Source organism: Bos indicus, chromosome 11 (genome assembly GCF_029378745.1).
Source record: "Bos indicus isolate NIAB-ARS_2022 breed Sahiwal x Tharparkar chromosome 11, NIAB-ARS_B.indTharparkar_mat_pri_1.0, whole genome shotgun sequence".
NCBI lineage: Eukaryota > Metazoa > Chordata > Mammalia > Artiodactyla > Bovidae > Bos > Bos indicus.
Genome location: NC_091770.1, coordinates 93,069,283 through 93,091,577, shown reverse-complemented (window position 1 = coordinate 93,091,577; position 22,295 = coordinate 93,069,283). Strand labels below are relative to the sequence as shown.

At 40.0% G+C, this 22,295-nt stretch overlaps 1 protein-coding gene across 1 annotated transcript; it reads right to left on the bottom strand.

Annotated features, from left to right (window-relative positions):
* Positions 1-14,556: 14,556 nt before the first annotated feature.
* LOC139185959 (olfactory receptor 1L8-like) lies at positions 14,557-15,501 on the bottom strand. The gene has a single exon (XM_070799835.1). The coding sequence runs from the start codon at positions 15,499-15,501 to the stop codon at positions 14,557-14,559; it is 945 nt and encodes a 314-aa protein (XP_070655936.1).
* Between the last annotated feature and the right edge of the window lie 6,794 nt (positions 15,502-22,295).

The window sequence follows — 22,295 nt, the reverse complement described above, 5'->3', positions numbered from 1 at the left end:
GTCGGATCACCAATAGGACCCTCCATTGAATGTCCTAATGCTCATTTTGATGAACTAGATAAGGAGGAAACACTTCATGCCTGAAACCATCACACTTCTACACAACATAGTGTTTTTGCTATCAACACTTTGGGTTTGGAAGAGAAAATCCTGATCTGTACACTTTTCTCCAAGACTGGGCATGGCCATGGAGCTATGGCTATGTCCCTCGAGTCAGTCCGAGTGAGGTCCAAGAATTTTCATTTCTAACAAGCCCTCAGGTGATGCCACATACTGATTAAGAAAAATACTTTGAGAATCACTAGTCTAGTAGATATCAAGACCCACGATAGACCTATTGCAATGAAGGCTATGTGGATATTGGTGAAAGACTAGACAAACAAGACAGCTGCTATAAAATAGAGAGCACAAGGGGCGGTCCTAAGATGGCGGAGGAATAGGACAGGGAGACCACTTTCTCCCCCACAAATTCATCAGAAGAATATCTAAACTCTGAGTAAATTCCACAAAACAACTTCTGAATGCCGGCGGAGGACATCAGGCACCCAGAAAAGCAGTCCATTGTCTTCAAAAGGAGATAGGAAAAAATATAAAAGACAAAAAAAAAAAAGAGAGAGAGAAACAAAAAAGGTAGGGATAGGCTCCATCCCAAGAAGGGAGTCTTAAAAAGAGAGAAGTTTCCAAACACCAGGAAACACTCTCACTGCTGAGTCTGTGGTGAGCCTTGGAAGCACAGAGGGCAACATAACAGGGAGGAAAAATAAATAAATAATTAAACCCCACAGATTATGAACCCAACTGTAACTCCCCCAGCAGAGAAGCAGTGCAGACGCCTGCACCCACCACTAGCAAGTGGGGGCTGGGCAGGGAGGAACGGGCTACATTGCTTAGAGTTAAGGATCTGGCCTGAATACCCTGAGGGCAATCTGAGCAAACTAACTTGGGCTAGTAAACCAGACTGTGGGATAGCTACCACACGAAAAGCCCTAAGACACTGCCAGGCCCGCACACAGAACAAAGGGCTGAACAGAAGTAGCCGACTGCAGACCATCCCCCTCCGGTGACAGGCAACCAGAGCTGGAAGGGGGCAATCACAGCCCCAGAGAGACATTATCTACCAAACCACAAGCAGGCTTCTTTGCTAACTAAGACTTCCTGTGGTTCTGGACAGTGAACCTGAGAAGGTGCGCCAGTTGTACATCCAGAAAACCGAGCATCAGGGACGGGGGAGGCAATAAGTCGCAGCGTCCGTGCTCGCCAAACATCTCATCACTTGAGCTGCTGGGACCTGGGAAGGGCACAAAACGCAGGCCCAATGGAGTCTGTGCCTCTGAGGACTACCCGAGTGCCTGAACCTGAGCGGCATAGACCTGGGAGGTGCATGCAGCCCAGGGCCGGCCTCGGACGGTTCCCGGGGGAGCAACCTACCCTGAGCAGTGTGGGCAGGGAGGGTACACCAGCCGTGAGTGGGGGCAGGACCAGTGTGGCCGAGACACTGCGAGCACGTGCCAGTGTTATTTGTTTGCACTGTCCCTCCCTCCCACAGCCCGACTGAACAAGTGAGCCTAAAATAAGTGTCCACCACTGCCCTCTTTGTATCAGGGCAGAAATCAGACACTGAAGAGACGAGCAAACAGAAGAAGCTAAAACAGAGGGAACCACCTTGGAAGTGACAGGTGCAACAGATTAAAACCCTGTCGTTAGTACTGACTCCATTGGAAGGGGCCTTTAGATCTTGAGAAATATAAGCCAGACCAAGGACCTATCCAAAAATGAACTGACCCCACAATACCCACCACAACACCAAAGAAAGTCCTAGATATATTTTTACTATTTTTATGATCATTCTTTTTTTTATTATTTTTTAAAAAAATTTTTAAGTCCTCTGTTACTCCTTTAATTTTCACTTTTATAACCTACCATTATTTTGCACAAAAAAAGACCCTGTTTTTTAAAGCATAATTCATATATACATATATTTTTTATTATTTTTGCGATTTTGTTTCTTTTCTTTCTTTCTCTTTTTTTTCCTTCTTTTCTTTAATATTGTATTTTTGAAATTCCAAACTCTACTCTAGATTTTTAATCTTTGCTTTTTGGTATTTGTTATCACTTGTGTACCTTTAAGAACCCAATCTTCAGTACCCATTTTTACTTGGGAGCGAGATTACTGGCTTGACTGCTCTCTCCCCCTTTGGACACTCCCTTTTCTTCACCAGCTCGACTCTGTCTCCTCCCTTCCCCCTCTCTTCTCTACCCAACTCTCTGAATCTCTGTGTGTTCCAGACAGTGGAGAACATTTAGGGAACTGATTACTGGCTGGATCTGTCTCTCTCCATTTGATTCCCCGCTTTTATCCTCCTGGCAACCTCTGTCTCCTTTCTCCCTCTTCTCTTCTCTGTATAACTCCATGAACATCTCTGAGCGGTCCAGTTGTGGAGTGCCCATAAGGAAGTGATTACTAGCTAGCTTGCTCTCTCCTCTATTGATTTCACCTCATCTCATTCGGGTCACCTCTAACTCCCTCGTCCCTCTTCACTTCTCCATGTAACTCTGTGAACCTCTCTGGGTGTCCCTTACTGTGGAGAAACTTTTCATCTTTAACCTAGAAGTTTTATCAATGGTGTTGCAAAGAAGTCTTGAGACTACTATAAAAATAAGACTGAAAACAAGAAGCGGGAGGCTTAAGTCCAAATTCTGAGAACACCAGAGAACTCCTGATTCCAGGGAACATTAATTGACAGGAGCTCATCAAACGCCTCCATACCTACACTGAAACCAAGCACCACCCAAGGGCCAACAAGTTCCAGAGCAAGACATACTACACAAATTCTCCAGGAACACAGGAACACAGCCCTGAGCTCCAATATACAGGCCGCCCAAAGTTGCTCCAAAACCATTGACATCTCATAACTCATTACTGGACACTTCATTGCATTCCAGAGAGAAGAAATCCAGCTCCACCCACCAGAACACCGACGCAAGCTTCCCTGACCAAGAAACTTTGACAATCCACCTGTACAACCCCACCCACAGTGAGGAAACTCCACAATAAAGAGAACTCCACAAACTGCCAGAATACAGAAAGGCCAACCCAAACTCAGCAATATAAACAAGATGAAGAGACAGAGGAATAACCAGCAGGTAAAGGAACAGGATAAATGCCCACCAAACCAAACAAAATAGCAAGAGATAGGGAATCTACCTGATAAAGAATTCCGAATAATGATAGTGAAAATGATCCAATATCTTGAAATCAAAATGGAATCACAGATAAATAGCCTGGAGACAAGGATTGAGAGGATACAAGAAAGGTTAACAAGGACCTAGAAGAAATACAAAAGAGTCAATATATAATGAATAATGTAATAAATGAGATAAAAAACACTCTGGAGGCAACAAATAGTAGAATAAGAGAAGCAGAAGATAGGATTAGTGAAGTAGAAGATAGAATGGTAGAAATAAATGAATCAGAGAGGAAAAAAGAAAAACGAATGAAAAGAAATGAGGACAATCTCAGGGACCTCCAGGACAGTGTTAAATGCCCCAACATTCAAATCATAGGGGTCCCAGAAGAAGAAGACAGAAAGACAATGAGAAAATACTCGAGGAGATAATAGGTGAAAACTTCCCTAAAATGGGGAAGGAAATAATCACCCAAGTCCAAGAAACCCAGAGAGTCCCAAACAGGATAAACCCAAGGCAAAACACCCCAAGACACATATTAATCAAATTAACAAAGATCAAACACAAAGAACAAATATTAAAAGCAGCAAGGGAAAAACAACAAATAACACACAAGGGGATTCCCATAAGGATAACAGCTGATCTTTCAATAGAAACTCTTCAGGCCAGGAGGGAATGGCAAGACATACTTAAAGTGATGAAAGAAAGTAAACTACAGCCCAGATTACTGTACCCAACAAGGATCTCATTCAAATATGAAGGAGAAATCAAAAGCTTTACAGACAAGCAAAAGCTGACAGAATTCAGCACCACCAAACCGCTCTCCAACAAATGCTAAAGGATATTCTCTAGAAAGGAAACACAAAAAGGATGTATAAACTCAAACCCAAAACAATAAAGTAAATGGTAATGGGATCATATGTATCAATAATTACCTTAAACATAAATGGGTTGAATGCCTCAACCAAAAGACAAAGACTGGCTGAATGGATACAAAAACAATACCCCTATATATGTTGTCTACAAGAGACCCACCTCAAAACAGGGGACACATACAGACTGAAAGTGAAGGGCTGGAAAAGGATATTCCATGCAAATAGAGATCAAAAGAAAGGAGGAGTAGCAACACTCATATCAGATAAAATAGACTTTAAAACAAAGGCTGTGAAAAGAGACAAAGAAGGACACTACATAATGATCAAAGATCAATCCAAGAAGAAGATATAACAATTATAAATACATATGCACCCAACATAGGAGCACCACAATATGTAAGACAAATGCTAACAAGTATGAAAGGGGAAATTAACAATAACACAATGATAGTGGGAGACTTGAATACCCCACTCACACCCGTGGACAGATCAACTAAACAGAGATTTAACAAGGAAACACAAACTTTAAATGGTACAATAGACCATTTAGACCTAATTGATATCTATAGGACGTTTCACCCCAAAACAATGAATTTCACCTTTTTCTCAAACACACATGGAACCTTCTCCAGGATAGATCACATCCTGGGCCATAAATCTAGCCTTGGTAAATTCAAAAAAATTGAAATCATTCCAAGCATCTTTTCTGACCACAATGCAGTAAGATTAGATCTCAATTACAGGAGAAAAACTACTAAAAATTCCAACATATGGAGGCTGAACAACATGCTGCTGAAAAACCAACAAATCACAGAACAAATCACAAAAGAAATCAAAATATGCATAGAAATGAATGCAAATGAAAACACAACAACCCAAAACCTGTGGGACACTGTAAAAGCCGTGCTAAGGGGAAAGTTCATAGCAATACAGGCATACCTCAAGAAACAAGAAAAAAGTCAAATCAATAACCTAACTCTACACCTAAAGCAACTAGAAAAGGAAGAAATGAAGAACCCCAGGGTTGGTAGAAGGAAAGAAATCTTAAAAATTAGGGCAGAAATAAATGCAAAAGAGACCATAGCAAAAATGAACAAAGCCAAAATTTGGTTCTTTGAAAGGATAAACAAAATTGACAAACCATTAGCCAGACTCATCAAGAAACAAAGGGAGAAAAATTAAATCAATAACATTAGATATGAAAATGGAGAGATCATAAGACAACACAGAAATACAAATGATCATAAGAGACTACTATCAGCAATTATATGCCAATAAAATGGACAACGTGGAAGAAATGGACAAATTCTTAGAAAAGTACAACTTTCCAAAACTGAACCAGGAAAAAATACAAAATCTTAACAGACCCATCACAAGCATGGAAATTAAAACTGTAATCAGAAATCTTCCAGTAAACAAAAGCCCAGGTCCAGACGGCTTCACAGTTGAATTCTACCAAAAATTTAGAGAAGAGCTAACACCTCTCCTATTCAAACTCTTCCAGAAAATTGCAGAGGAAGGTAAACTTCCAAACTCATTCTATGAGGCCACCATCACCCTAACACCACAAGCTGACAAGGAGGCCACAAAAAAACAAAACTACAGGCCAATATCACTGATGAACATAGATGCAAAAATCCTTAACAAAATTCTAGCAATCAGAATCCAACAACACATTGAAAAGATCATACACCATGACCAAGTGTGCTTTATCCCAGGGACACGAGGATTCTTCAATATCCACAAACAAAACAATGTAATACACCACATTAACAAATTGAAAAATAAAAGCCATATGATTATCTCAATAGATACAGAGAAAGCCTTTGACAAAATTCAACATCCATTTATGATAAAAACTCTCAGAAAGCAGGAATAGAAGGAACATACCTCAACATAATAAAAGCTATATATGACAAACCCACAGCAAACATTATCCTCAATGGTGAAAAATTGAAAGCATTTTCTCTAAAGTCAGGAACAAGACAAGGGTGCCCACTCACACCACTACTATTCAACATAGTTTTGGAAGTTTTGGCCACAGCAATCAGAGCAGAAAAAGAAATAAAAGGAATCCAAATTGGAAAAGACGTAAAACTCTCACTGTTTGCAGATGACATGATCCTCTACATAGAAAACCCTAAAAACTTCACCAGAAAATTACTAGAGCTAATCATGAATATAGTAAAGTTGCAGGATATAAAATCAACACACAGAAATCCCTTGCATTTCTATACACTAATAATGAGAAAACAGAAAGAGAAATTAAGGAAACAATTCCATTCACCATTGCAATGAAAAGAATAAGATACTTAGGAATATACCTACCTAAAGAAACTAAAGGCCTATATATAGAAAACTATAAAACTCTGATGAAAGAAATCAAATAGGACACTAATAGATGGAGAAATATACCATGTTCATGGATCGGGAGAATCAATATAGTGAAAATGAGTATACTACCCAATGCAATCTATAGATTCAATGCAATCCCTATCAAGCTACCAATGGTATTTTTCACAGAGCTAGAACAAATAATTTCACAATTTGTATAGAAATACAAAAAACCTCGAATAGCCAAAGCTATCTTGAGAAAGAAGAATGGAACTGGAGGAATCAAACTGCCTCACTTCAGGCTCTACTACAAAGCCACAGTCATCAAGACAGTATGATACTGGCACAAAGACAGAAATATAGATCAATGGAACAAAATAGAAAGCCCAGAGATAAATCCATGCACCTATGGACACCTTATCTTTGACAAAGGAGGCAAGAATATACAATGGATCAAAGACAATCTCTTTAACAAGTGGTGCTGGGAAAACTGGTCAACCACTTGTAAAAGAATGAAACTAGAACACTTTCTAACACCATACACAAAAATAAACTCAAAATGGATTAAAGATCTAAACATAAGACCGGAAACTATAAAACTCCTAGAGGAGAATATAGGCAAAACACTCTCCGACATACATCACAGCAGGATCCTCTATGACCCACCTCCCAGAATATTGGAAATAAAAGCAAAAATAAACAAATGGGACCTAATTAAACTTAAAAGCTTCTGCACAACAAAGGAAACTATAAGCAAGGTGAAAAGACAGCCTTCAGAGTGTAAGAAAATAATAGCGAATGAAGCAACGGACAAACAACTAATCTCAAAAATATACAAGCAATTCCTGCAGCTCAATTCCAGACAAATAAACGACTCAATCAAAAATGGGCCAATGAACTAAATAGACTTTTCTCCAAAGAAGACATACAGATGGCTAACAAACACATGAAAAGATGCTCAACATCACTCATTATCAGAGAAATGCAAATCAAAACCACAATGAGGTACCATTTCACACCATTCAGAATGGCTGCGATCCAAAAGTCTACAAGCAATAAATGCTGGAGAGGGTGTGGAGAAAAGGGAACCCTCTTACACTGTTGGTGGGAATGCAAACTAGTACAGCCACTATGGAGAACAGTGTGGAGATTCCTTAAAAAACTGGAAATAGAACTGCCTTATGATCCAGCAATCCCACTGCTGGGCATACACACTGAGGAAACCAGAAGGGAAAGAGACACATGTACCCCAATGTTCATCGCAGCACTGTTTATAATAGCCAGGACATGGAAGCAACCTAGATGTCCATCAGCAGATGAATGGATAAGAAAGCTGTGGTACATATACACAATGGAGTATTACTTAGCCATTAAAAAGAATACATTTGAATCAGTTCTAATGAGGTGGATGAAACTGGAGCCTATTATACAGAGTGAAGTAAGCCTGAATGAAAAACATCAATACAGTATACTAACGCATATATATGGAATTTAGAAAGACGGTAACGAGAACCCTGTAAGCGAGACAGCAAAAGAGACACAGATGTATAGAACAGTCCTCTGGACTCTGTGGGAGAGGTGGGGGGCATGATTTGGGAGAATGGAATTAAAACATATGTAATATCATATATGAAATGAATCGCCAGTCCAGGTTCGATGCAGGATACCAGAAACTTGGGGCTGGTGCACTGGGATGACCCAGAGGGATGGTGTGGGGAGGGAGGTGGAAGGAGGGGTTCAGGATTGGGAACATGTGTACACCTGTGGCAGATCCATGTTGATGTATGGCAAAAAGAATACAATCAAAAAAATTAATCTAAAAAAACAAAGCACAGGTTGAGTGAATGAGGCTGGGGATTCCATAGTTTTTGTCTCTTTTCTACCTATGGGCTCTGCTTCCATTAAAACATGTGGTATAGGGGGACTTATCTGGTGGTCCAGAACTAAGACTCCATGCTGCCAACACAGGGGGGCTTGGGTTTGATCATTGGTCAGGGAATTACATCCCACATGACAAAATTAAGAATTCATATCCTACAACTAGGAGTCCGCATGTTGCAACGAAGATGCGGTGCAGCCAACATTTTTTAAAATGTGATATAGATAGCCTAGAAGTTCAACTGGATGGATTTAAAACCAAATGGCATGTGGAAATTTTACTTGGACCTTATGACTTTTCAATCCATGAGTTATTTGAAAGTATCTTGGAGGAAAGAGTAAGGTACCAAACTGGATTGGAGTAGCCAAGTGGGTGGCCAGTTTCCTGAAACTCACCTCCATGTCCAGATGATTTTCTTCCCTTCCCAGGCACTCCAGAAGCTGATCTGCACCACATCTGTTCATCAGGTCAAGTCTGCTTCTCACACAAAGCTCAGCTTCCTCATATGTCTCCCATGAACTTCTGGGCTGATCGACCAGAGAAGCTGGGATGGAGGAGCAGCTGATCTACTACTCTAAAGGGATAACATGTTTCCCTTCCCTGACCTCAACACTCACTTCTTTCCTAACACCTGGTCCTGGGCTCACTGCTGCTCTCCCAGCTCCAGATCTCAGAAGGCAGAGATGCTCTGACTCAAGTGGGAGGACTCTCCTGATTGAGGAAGCCCAGCCAGCTTCTCATGAGTCTGAGGTCTGCTCTACTGGCATCTGGGGCACTTGTTAGGCTGAGGGAGTTGAGGTGTGATGACCTCTCAGGGGAATTTGTCCCCAGAGAGGGAGTAGAGAGCAGACAGAGAAAGCAGAATGGGAATCACTGTCAGCATTGCTGACTCCCAGGGGACAGGGGACCCCTGAGGCTTCCAGTTTAGAGGTTAGGACTAATCTCAGAGCTTCCAAACCTCACTGTGACATCTCAAGGGCATGCTTCAGTTTCCTTTACTATGGATTATCAAGAGTGGACAAATAATTATGTGGGCGAATACTTTCATTTTTGGAGACTCAGATGTGGACCAAAGTGTATTCTAGGTTTGGGGAGGTCATGAGTCAATGCGAAAAGGCTGCAGTTTTCAGGGGATTCCATGGGGGTAGATCAATGGTGTGTACATGCTTTCCACTGTCTGTCTGCATGTAGAGTAAATAAATGTTTTACTAGGTGAGATTAGGTTAACATTAATGTATATTTAAAGGGCAGGTTCCAGCAAAAGTTACTGTCACATTTAGCAAAAGAGCTTTGGAAAAAAGGTATGTATTTCATAGTTTAGACTAAGAGCAGTGTTTTGAGGTAAAGTGTTGGGGAAAGGAGATATTTACTAGAACGTTGGCCTTGTCACTTAGTAGTTGCTTTTAATAAGCTTCTTAGCCTCTATAAGCTTCAGGTTCTTCATCTGAAAAATTAGTGTAACAATTCTGGCACCAAAACAAGAAACGAAATTTCCTTTTGAGTTCTATACTGAAAATATTGTATATTACGGTGAATAATATCTACAACAATATTATAGGAAATAAAACACATTCTGCTACCACCCTCAGAGTACCACTGCCTCACACAGAACATGTATTTGTTAAAGAATGATCACTACAGTAATGTTAGCTAACATATCCATACGTTTACATGGTTAAAACTTATTGACTTGTTTTGGTGCGAACTGTTATATCTGCTCACTCAGACGTTTAAAAAAATTTTTTTTTCAAATTGAGGTCTAGTTGATATACAATATTATATAAGTTTGGATATCCAACGTAGTGATTCATAAATTTTAAAGTTACATTCCATTTATAGTTACTATAAAATATTGGGTGTATTCCATGTGCTGAACAATATGTCCTTGTAGGTTACTTATTTTCTGCATAGTGGTTGCTTTTGCTACTGGTAAGTCACTTCAGTCATGTCCGACTCTGTGCGACCCCATAGATGGCAGCTCACAAGGTTCCCCCATCCCTGGGATTCTCCAGGCAAGAACACTGGAGTGGGTTGCCATTTCCTTCTCCAATGCATGAAAGTGAGAAGTGAAAGTGAAGTCGCTCAGTCGTGTCCGACTCTTAGTGACCCCATGGACCCCATAGTGGTTGGTAACTCTTAATTCTCTACCCCATCTTGCCTCTTTCCTCCCCTCTTCCCTACTGCTAATCTATAGTTTGCTCCATATATCCATGAATCTGTGTCTTTTTTTCAGTAGTTTGTTTTTTCAGTAGTCTACATATAAGTATTATCAGACAATACTTGTCTTCCTCTGTTTTATTTTTTTAAGGGGAAATTGTTTTATTTAGATCCTTGTTTTTATTCAATGAAAGATTCTTTAATTATATAGTGCCTTTACAATTTTGAAGTTTCACTTACATGATTTCATATAATTCCATGCTGCTACTGCTGCTAAGTCGCTTCAGTCCTGTCCGACTCTGTGCGACCCCCAAAACGGCAGCCCACCAGACTCCCCCATCCCTAGGATTCTCCAGGCAAGAATATTGGAGTGGGTTGCCATTTACTTCTCCAATACATGAAAGTGAAAAGTGAAAGTGAAGTCACTCAGTAGTGTCAGACGCTTAGCAACCCCATGGACTGCAGCCTACCAGGCTGCTCCATCCTTGGGATTTTCCAGGCAAGAGTACTGGAGTAGGGTGCCATTGCCTTCTCCATATAATTCCATCATAATCCTTAAAAAAATTCCTAAGCCTCTATTGCCTCTCCCCTCTTCCCTCTCATCACTGGTGGCCACTAGTTTGTTCTCTGTATCTGTGAATCAGTCATCATCTGTCCTCACACAGAGTTATTACATTATTACTGACCAGACTTCTTATGATGTATGGTGCATCTCTGCAGCTTGTTGATTTATAGCTGGAAGCTTGTATCTCTAATCCCCTTCCACTTTCCCCCTCCCCTCCAAATCCCCTCTGGCTATCACCCGTTTGTTCTCTGTATTTATGAGTCTGTTTTCATTTTGTTTCATTTTTTAGATTACATATTAAAGTGATATCATATGATATTTCTATTTCTCTTGTGTGACTTATTTCACTTAGTATAATAGCCTCAAGTTCATCCATCTTGTTGCAAGTGGCAAGATTTCATTTTTTATGGCTGAGTAATCATCCATTTTCTATGCATGTTACTGAAAGGTATGTGGGGTTTGGCTGCTCACCTCTCGAAAGTCAACAGACAGACCAGGTTGGTGGAAAGGAAAGTTTGCTTTAGTTCAGGTGCCGGCAACTGCGGGGAAGGGTGGCCGACATCGACATCTGTCCAAAGGCCGACTTCTACCCCGCCCCCAACAAGCAGGGGGTGAGAGCTTTTACAGACAGACTGGCGGCGGGGTGGGAGTGGGGGCAAGCAATGTATAGAAACAGCATAGTCATTTTCAAACTGGTCATCGTTGATCTGACCAGCATCATCTTGGTTGTTTTAGGTACAGTTAATAACCTTCAGTTTCAGGGTGCATATGTTCCCATTTCTTTTCAGCCAGTTCTCAGAATTGTGGCCCCTCATGTCCTGGGTACAGTCTGGTCATCAAGCAGTTAACTTCTCCACCTGGTATTCTAGTATCTATAAGACAGCTCCCAGGATATGGCTCAGAATATTATCTACAGCCCTTGAGAAAGCACTAAAGGTCCTTGACTTTAGTTCAAGCTTAATGACCACGTTATTATTATTTGGTCTCCTTTGACTGTTTTCCTTTGTTTCTGCAGTTCTTCTCTGATTAAACTTACTCTTTGACAAAAGGCAGGCAGAGGACATGGTGGTCGTGGAAGTGGGCACCCCCCAAAAGTAGCAGCCTGCTCTGTGTCATGCACACCACATCTTTGTTTAATCTATTCATCTACTGATGAGCACTTAGTGAGCTTTCATACCCTCTTTATTGTAATTAATGCTTCAATGAACATCAGGGTGCATTTTTTTGGATTAGTGTTTTTCTTTAATTCAGGTAAATACCCAGAAGTGAAACTGCTGGATCATTTAGCAGTTCCATTTTAACTTTGTAAATTCCTCCCAGTATACTTTTCCATCCACATTCAAATCTGGTGTAGTTAAAAGACCAAATTAGATTCCAATGTGTCAGGCAGAGGACAGTAATGTGTCTCTCTCATAATCAAGTACTTGCTTTAACCAGGGTGTTATTCTGGCCACAGAAACATAAAGTAGCAGTTACTACCTGACAGTCACAGTATGTCATAGAGGTTCAAAGGCAGGCATCCTCCTAGTGCAACAGCAAACATAATGATATGTGACTCAAGTGATAAGCCCAAATTACTATAGTTTAGGCAGGTCTTTAAGGAACTCATTGACATCGTCTTCCTAAATTGTACATAAATTGTATATAAACGGTCTCAATGGACATGAATTTGAGCAAACTCTAGGAAATAGTGAAGAACAGAGAAGCCTGGCATGCTGCAGGCCATGGGGTCTCAGAGTCGGAAATGATTTAGCGACCGAACAACAACAAAATAAAAGGTCTCAGAAAATTGTTTTAATGTGGGTTTGGTCCAATTCTTCCTCTCATGGAAAAATGAATTCTGGAACATTATTGGCCATGACTCAGCACTACACATGAGATAAACAGTTAAGAACACTAAACTCTTGCTTTGAGGTAGTTTCTTAAGAAAGGAATATTGAATCCCATTCCTGCCTTTATTTTTCATTAGGTGATCTCTCTTCAACTGCCTTAGTTCTTGCACTTTTTCTGATTTCTACCTGTCCTAACCCAAACCGGGCTTCTCTGGATAATCAGCTCTGGTTCAACCCTACCGCCCTCTATAGGCATGCAGCAAGATGAGACTCTCCAGAGCTGCTACTTTCCTCCATTTCTGCTGAAGAATTGATGCTTTTCAACTGTGGTGCTGGAGAAGACTCTTGAGAGTCCCTTGGACAGCAAGGAGATCAAACCAGTCCATCCTAAAGGAAATCAGTCCTGAATATTCATTGGAAGGACTGATACTGAAGCTGAAGCGCCAATACATTGGCCACCTGATGCGAAGACCTGGCTCACTGGAAAAAACTGATGTTGGGAAAGATGGAGGGCAGGAGGAGAGGGGGGAGACAGAGGAAGAGAAGATTGGATGGCATCACCTACTCAATGGACGTGAGTTTGAGCAAACACCAGAAGACAGTGAAGGACAGGGAAGCCTGACATGCTGCAGGTCCTTAGTGACTGAACAGCAGCAATTACCAAATAAGTCACTATATAATCTGTCTGCTACTTGGAGTTTGCACTGTTTTTATTATGATGGGGTGGAAAAGCTTTCTGCTTTGAAGATCAGACTCCTGGCTTTTTATGGATGCACACTATTTTTTGAAACACAAATGTCTCCCATTCTCCGTCTACTACAGCCCTTATGCATTAAAACAGTAATGCAATTAATCATAATTGATTTATTTCCTATTGATAAGATTTAGTGTTTTGGCCTATTTTTATATTAAAAACTAAGATTCACTCAAATAAAATCTCTACACTCAACATACGGTTATGGCAATATTTCTGTGAGATTCTTAAGACTTGAAGTTTCTAGAATAAGTATTAAATTATATATTTTAAAACATACTTTAGTGATAGATGGAGGGAGGAAAGATTTCAGCATGCCCCCTGTGGTATGGATAATTTCTTGATTCTTATTTTTTCTGGTCATTAGCAATTTTTAGTTGTTTGGTTAAAAAATGATGAAATTGAAAAGAAATAAAGTCATAGCAATATAATAAGTGAGGAACAGAAAAACTAAGAGGAGAAAAAGTGAAAACTGAAGTTTTAAACAAGAAAACATTTTTGAATGAGAAAAATGAGGAGTTATAAAAATATTCAAAGTGAAAGTTAGCTAAAATGTACTCTTTCTCCTCCTCCTCTCCTTCCATCCCCCCTTTCAAATGTTTGAACAGGCATCCAACAGCTACAAATTAAGTAATGATTTTTAGCAATATACTGAAATATGAAGGATTTTTGAGGATAAGTCTTGAAATGAGAAATTTGTTCAGGAAATATCTGTGGGAAAAAAGATTGGTTTAAAGCATCTCGTCTGGAAGACGCAAAGTAATGAATCTTCACAGGAAAGAGGAGAAACAGTGGGGAAGAACATCATGATTTAAGCAGAAGCAAAGTCAAATAAAGGGTCTTCATCAATGGATGTAATTGACCACAATGCCTATTCTCACATGGGTTAAAAATGTTAACCTCCAAGAGCTTGCTTGTTCACCAAGACCCAGTAGAAACCAGATTCAAATGGGGAAGATTCCCTTGTATTTTCATCAAGGGGGTGCTGCCTGAGGTTTCCTCCTGCCCACCAGCTTCCTCAGACCCTGTTTCAGGTCTTTGTTTCTTAGGCTGTAGATAAAAGGATTGAGCAAGGAGGACAGAACTGTGTAGACAATTGTTGCCACGTGGTCCCTGACAGTGTAGGTGGACACAGGCTGTAAATAGACATAGAAGATGCTTCCATAAAAGAGTGTTACCACAGTGAGGTGAGACCCACACGTGGAGAAGGCTTTGTGTTTCCCAGCAGCTGAGGGAATTTTGAGAACCGTGATGAGGATTCGTATGTAAGAAAAAGTAATGCATAGAAAAGGAGTCACCAAAAAGGCAGATGCCTCTGTCATTAACACAATTTCATTGACAAATGTGGAGGAGCAGGATAATTTCATCAGAGGGCTGAGATCACAGAGAAAATGATGGATGATATTGGAGTCACAGAAGGTGAGGCGATTCAGTAGAAGTGTGTGTAGGAGAGAGTGGAAGTGAGGCAATGAGCAGGAGAAAGCCACCAGCAGGACACAGCGGTGGTGACTCATGATGGTGACATAGTGGAAGAGGTCACAGATGGCCACATAGCGGTCAAAGGCCATGACTACTAGAAGCCAACTGTCAGTGTTGCCCAAGGCATATATAAAATACATCTGGGTAAGGCACCCAGCATAGGAGATGGTCTTGTGTGACAGAAAGTTCACCAGCATCCTGGGGACAATGGTTGTGGTGAAGCAAATGTCAGTGAAAGACAGGAAACTCAAAAAGAAATACATGGGGGTGTACAGTTGAGGGTCAGAGTGGATGGCCAGGATGATGAGCAGGTTCCCTGTTATGGTGACCAGATATATGATGAGGAAGAGGATGAAGAGTGGCTTCTGGTCCTCAGGCCATGAGGAGAGTCCCAGGAGGATGAATTCAGAGACACTACTGGTTTGGTTGAGTCTTTCCATTGACTTGGGTCCAAGTTATATGCAATTGTTTTGTTATTTCACATGCTCCAATTCCATTGTCCAAAACAGGAGAACCCACCAAGGCTTTTTGGTTACCAGTAGCAACTGTACTCTCCCAAAGAATCTGTCTGCAATGCAGGGGACCTGGGTCAATCACTGGGTTGGGAAGATTCCCTGGAGAAGGGAATGGCTACCCACTCCAGTATTCTTGCCTGATGAATTCTATGGACAGAGAAGCCAGGCAGGCTACAGTCCATAGTGCCACTAACACTTTCACTTTCACGGCAGGTGTGCAGGGAAAGCTTCTCATCCTCATGGTCCATGATGTGGTCTTAGCTTCCCAAATCCATGGGCATCATAAGGACCTTATATAGCAAGCTGTAGGGACAGAAGAAGAGTTTTCCTATAGAATCCATCAGAGTGGTGTTCTTTGATTCAAGTTGCTTACTTCCTATTCTGGGAGAAACTCTGTTTCCCTAATGGGAACATAGCAAAAAATAATATTTGCTTTGTGTAGTTCATGTTGTATTTTGGGAGATAAATCATGGACAAACAGAATATGGAACATTATATCAGGTGAAGAGAAGTTTTGTTAGCAAAATAGGGTATTATAAGACAATGGAGATGGCTGGAGGGTGTGGATGGTGAAACACAGAAGTCGCAGAACCATCATTCCTTCTAAAGCACATTCAGTTGTTATCCTATTGGATTTAACTTTGCATGTCTGGGGAACGGGTAAAGGTTTGCTGAAACAACCAACAGGGCAAGTCTAAGAGGAATGGTGAAGCTAGGTCAACATTGTTTTATTTTCCTTGTTTGGGCACAGAATGGGAAGCTAATCCTCCTTACCTCATGGCATGATATCATTTTGCAAAATTTTATGGAAGGAATATTTGTTCATGCATCTAGTGATTTGAGTGTATCAGTAGTTAAAGCGGAAAATAACAACCAGTGTTTACAAATACATATTCCCTATGAAACCTATGCTAAGCACTTGACTAAATCCCATGATAAGGAATTATGAAGCATGCATTGTTTCAGGAAACTAAGGTTTACAAAGGTGAAGCGGTTTGCTCATGGTTACTAAGGAGTTGAATAGCAATCAGATATCAAACACCAAGCTTATGCTCTTAAGCATTATGTACCTCTCCTCCAGTTTTGGTATATTTATTGTCTATCACAATCAGGCACAGGCACTGTTTTCCTCATTTTGACAGTTTTCTACATGAATTACCCTTTTATGTCCCTTAACTGACAATGTTTCTTCTTCCATGATCAGAATGCATCCTTGGAGTTGCAAAAGAGGTGGCCTATCTTTCTGTGAAGTAGAGATGGAGGAAGTTGAAATTTTGAATCTCCATGATAAACTGTCCAAAATCAGGTGGAAAATTTTGACTATGTGTGGCCGCTGTGTGTCTAGTGAGTGGAGTTGGGGTCCTGGAGTGGACAGTGCCCTGGACTAAAGTTGAATTGTGGGAGTTTGATTTGTCCTCCATCACCTGTTCACAAACTCATTCTTGATGTTTAATGAATAGCAACTGAGATACTATGTCTGTAAAGCAGTGTATCACACACTGATCAATATTCAAAGATGAGGTATTTATGGAAGGCTTGCCTGGGGAATGTGGAATACAAAAGTTAGTGCAGAGTTAGTGAATTAATGGGATTCGGTGCTGCAGGTCACAGATGTGAAGAACACACAGGTTGATGACTAGAAAAAAGGAGGAACATTTTGGATCTGAGAATCAGGAAGAATCGTTCTAAAAGCACAGGGTGAGTGGATCAGGCTGTGAATATGATGGGTTTTCTTTTCTTTCCCTTCTACTGGTGGGGTTTTACTTCCAATAAAACCAATGGTATAAATGGGTTAGAGATCAAACTGGTTGAACTAAAGACCAAATGCCACATGGAAGTTCTACTTGGACCTTAGGATGTCTCAATCTGTGAGATATTGGAAAGTATCTGGGAGAAAAAAAGTAAGGTACCAAAGTGGGTTGGAGTAGCCAAGTGGGTGGCCAGCTTCTGAAGCTCACCTCTATGTCCAGATGCTTTTCCTTCTTTCCCAGCCTCTCCAGAAGCTGATGTGCACCATGTGCGTTCGTCAAGTCACGTCTGCTTCTCAGTCAAAGCTCAGCTTCCTCATGTGTCTCCCATGAAATTCAGGGCTGATTGACAAGGAAACAAGCAGGGATGGAGGAGGAGCTGATATACTACTCCAAGGGGGTAACACGTTTTCCTTCCCTGACCTCAACCCCCGCCCTTCTTTCTTAACGGTCCCTGGTCCCTAGCTCACTGCTGCTCTCCCAGCTCCAGATCTCAGAAGGCAGAGATGCTCTGACTCAAGTGGGAGGGCTCTCTTGATTGTGGCAGTACAGCCAGCTTCTCACAGTCTGAGGTCTCCTCTGTGGCCTCTGAGATTCTTATTAGGCTAAGGATGTTGTGGTGTGATGAACTCTCTAGGGGGTCTGTCTCCAAGGGGACAGAGGACCCCTGAGGCTTCCTGTTTAGATGTTGGGACTGATCTTTGATCTTCTTAATCTCTCTGTGACATCTCAAGGGCATGCTTCTGTTTCCCCAACTATAGTTATGAGGGATGGACAGATATTTATGTAGGTGAAATCTTGAATTTGGGGGGATTCGAATGTCGACCAAAGTGTATTCTAGATCTGGGGAAGACAAGCCAAAATGAGGAGGTTGCAATTTTTAGGATATTCAGTGAGGGGTAGTTCAATGGTGTAAATATGCTTTCCAGTGTCTGGGGAGGCACATGGATTAGACATTTTTGTATGTGGGATTAGACTAATGTAAGTTTATATAGGCTTAAATCATAGGGTCAGGCAATTGTTGTTGTCATATAGCAAACGGACTTTGGATCAAATAATGCGTGTGTTTTCAGAGTTTAGTCTCAGAGCTTTGGGGTTCAGCATGAGGAAAATAGATACTTATTAGAATGCTGGTCTTGCCTCTTAGTAGTTGCTTTTGAGAAGTTACTTAGCTCTATGAACCTCAAGTCCTTCCTCTGCTAAATGAAGATATAACTCTTCTTGGCACTGAAATCAGGGAGCAAATTTCCTTTTGGATTTTATACAGAGAATACTTGTGTATTTTGGTGAATATCATTCACAGCAAGGATATAGGGAAAAAAGTACATTCTGCTACTGCCCTCAGGATAAGCCAGTGCCTCATACAACACATGTGTGTCTTTTCCCTTACCTGTGAATTTAATTTAAAAATTTTATCTACATATTAAGAGTAAATACTATAGAGACAGAAAGTCCTGGATTTGGGTCCTGCATCTTCTAATTACTATTCAGATGGCTGGCTTTCTTTCTGTTAATTTAATCTCTTGACAAATACTATTTATTTACAGTTTATTGAGAAATAATGGACATAGAACATTGTTTAATGTGTACAACACAGTGATTTGACAGATGTATTTATTGCAAAATGATGTCCACAATAATGTTAGTTAACATATCCATAGTTTTGATTTTTGTAGTGACAACTTTTAAAATCTCCTGTCATAAAAATTTTCAAATGTACAGCACCGTCTTGTTAAACCTAGTCACCTTGCTGTATCTTTACTTGAACTATATAGATGATAGCAAATTCTTTCCTTAAGTGACTGTACCAATTTATATTGCTGCTGCTGCTGCTGCTGCTAAGTCACTTCAGTCGTGTCCGACTCTGTATGACCCCATAGACGGCAGCCCACCAGGCTCCTCCGTCCCTAGGATTCTCCAGGCAAGAATTGCCATTTCCTTCTCCAATGCATGAAAGTGAAAAGTGAAAGTGAAGTCGCTCAGTCGTGTCCGACTCTTAGCGACCCCATGGACTGTAGCCTACCAGGCTGCTCCATCCATGGGATTTTCCAGGCAAGAGTACTGCAGTGGGGTGCCATTGCCTTCTTCAAATTTATATTGCTACTAACAGCATAAATATGAAAAGTTTAAAAAATATGAAGCAATATAAAATTATGCTGTTAATTTATATTGCTACTAACAGCATAATTTTATATTGCTTCATATTTTTTAAACTTTTCATATTTATCCTCAGAATTCTAATTTTTATTATCTGTTGGTGTGCAATGGCTCCCCATTGTTATTTAATTTGCATTTCTCTGATTATTAATGTAACACATCATATTTTCATATGATTATTGGTCATTTAGATTTTCTTCTCTTTTGTGACATGTTTATTTAATTTTTTTCCTAGACCCTCATCTCCCTCAGCCCCCAGCTTTGCCTGTTTTTCTTACTGATTTCTAGGGATCTTTATGTACTCTTAATCTGGATGTTTTAATTGGTTTTATGAATTTCAAATACCTTTTACTATTTTGTTATTTGTCTTTTTCTGTTATGATGTCTTTGATAGTAACACAGTCTAATTTACAATTTCCTTTTATGGTTAGTGCTTACTTTCTGTTTCTTATTAAAGAAATATTTTTCTATCTTAAGGAGAAAAAGATATTCTCCTATATTACTTTCTAAACATTTTTAGTTTTTGGTTTTCATATGTAAGTTTGTAACTCATCAGGAGTAAATTTTTGCATATGATATGTGGTAAGAATCCAGTTTCATTTTTGCATGTGATTTTCCAACTGTCTTAAGCTGCACTCAAGAAAAAATGCGCCTCATTCGTGTGAAGTGTATACCAACAGGGGGCGGGGTGTGTGTGTTTCTGGGCTCTCTATTTTATAGCAGATGTCTTGTTTGTCTACTCTTTCACCAATATACACATAGCCTTCATTACAATAGGTCTATAGTGGGTCTTGGTATCTACTAGACTAGTGATTCTCAAAGTATTTTTCTTAATCAGTATGTGGCATCACCTGAGGGCTTGTTAGAAATGAAAATTCTTGGACCTCACTCAGACTGACTCGAGGGACATAGCCATAGCTCCATGGCCATGCCCAGTCTTGGAGAAAAGTGTACAGATCAGAATTTTCTCTTCCAAACCCAAAGTGTTGATAGCAAAAACCCTATGTTGTATAGAAGTGTGATTGTTTCAGGCATGAAGTGTTTTGTCCTTATCTAGTTCATCAAAATGAGAATTAGGACATTCAATGGAGGGTCCCATCGGTGATCCGACCTCTTTTCTACCAGCTCTTTCCTATCATGATGCGATATTATTGCTTTTTAAACAAAACAAAACTCAACAAAATTCAATGATGAGAAACAACAGAGCAATAGATAGATTTTACAGTACTCTTAACAATTGGTGTTTATTTATGAAAAAAAAATGTCCCCGTTTAAAAATTCTGATGTTAAAAATATGTGCAGACTTTAAAGCACACATTATTTCCTTCTAGTCTTTTGTGTAACGGTGTGTGTGTTATATGTGTGTGTGTGTGTGCATGTGTGTGTAAGGCTGCATGTTTTCTTACTGGGTATATAATCTCACCAGATACAAAAAAATATACCCACACACACACACACACACAGATATATACTTTTTTTTTATCCTAACAGGTTTATTCATAGACAATTTCGTTGGTATTCGAATGGCTTTTCACGTCAGTCCTAGAGATATACCTCCTTATGTATATCTATTACAGATTATTTCTCTCTATGGAAAAATTGAAGCACTATTTATCTATTTCTCTATTGATGGGCATTTAGATTATTTTTAATTTTTCTAATTTTTTCTATTATGAAAAATGCTGCAATCAGTGAGTATCTGTATACATGTAGATTATACACTTGGTATAGCATTACTGAAGGCATGAGTCCAGAAATACAAATACTGGGACATAGGCAGTGGTCAGGAATTTTCAATCATGCAGCTTCCCACATAAAGACTAGGTTAGTCTTTTCTATGGGGGGCTCCTTAAAATGCAGGTTCACAGGCCCACATGAGACCTATTGAATAATAGCTCCAAGAAGAACATAGAAGAAGAATAAATGATAAAATATTCAGATATAAAATAAAGTATAAAATCACTGAGTAATAATAGAGAATAAAGGAAGAAACAGAAGTGAACAGTATAAAGTCCTTGCCTAGATGACTCTACTTCCCAGAGCCCTCAGTATGTCTCTGAATGGTTCCCAAAGTTCCTAGTTATATCTGCCTTTAATGTTCACATGTGGGTTTTTATACTCTCCTTAGAATCATTAATTCTAAGTACATAGAATTAATGTATGCACTTTCTCTGGGAAGCAGACAGATCTGGATGATTATGATGGTGGCAAGAGGGGACTCTCTAAGGGAACTAAAGCTAAGAGAGGGAACAAGACCAGTGTCTCGAGGCATATTTGAGGCACCAGATGACCAGGGTAGAGACCCAGAGGCAACTCAGCCTCATGTACCCTGGCTTGATAATTACTAAATTACTGCAACGATTTTCAAAAAGCTAGCTCATTACAGAAATTACATTGAAACCCAAATTATATTAAGAGAATCAAAAGTTATCGGACTGATGTATGTTCTAGGAAATTTTGTGGAAAACAAAGGTTTCAACAGCATTTGAAGCAATGAAAAAGATGTGGTTTCCTGGAGAAGAGGAAGGCAGAAAGAGAGTTGCAGATATATGAAAAATGGAAGCCAAGATATTGGTAGACCTGGAGCCTATTCCTGAATCATCATAAAATCTCCATGGTTAGTAGTTGCATGTGTAAAGAAGTGGGTGCAAACCAACATCCATGACACATGTGAGTCATATTTACTGACCTACAAGAGTTTATTATGTTTGTCAAGAACCAAGAGAAACAGGATCTAGAGCCACAGAGAAACCCATGAACATATCCCCAGAAGGCTAGGATTTCCTCCTTCTAGCTAGGATTTCCTCCTTCTAG

Bases quoted from the DNA above. Each gene is read 5' to 3' on its own strand.
- LOC139185959 (XM_070799835.1), bottom strand. From the start codon at position 15,501: ATGGAAAGACTCAACCAAACCAGTAGTGTCTCTGAATTCATCCTCCTG.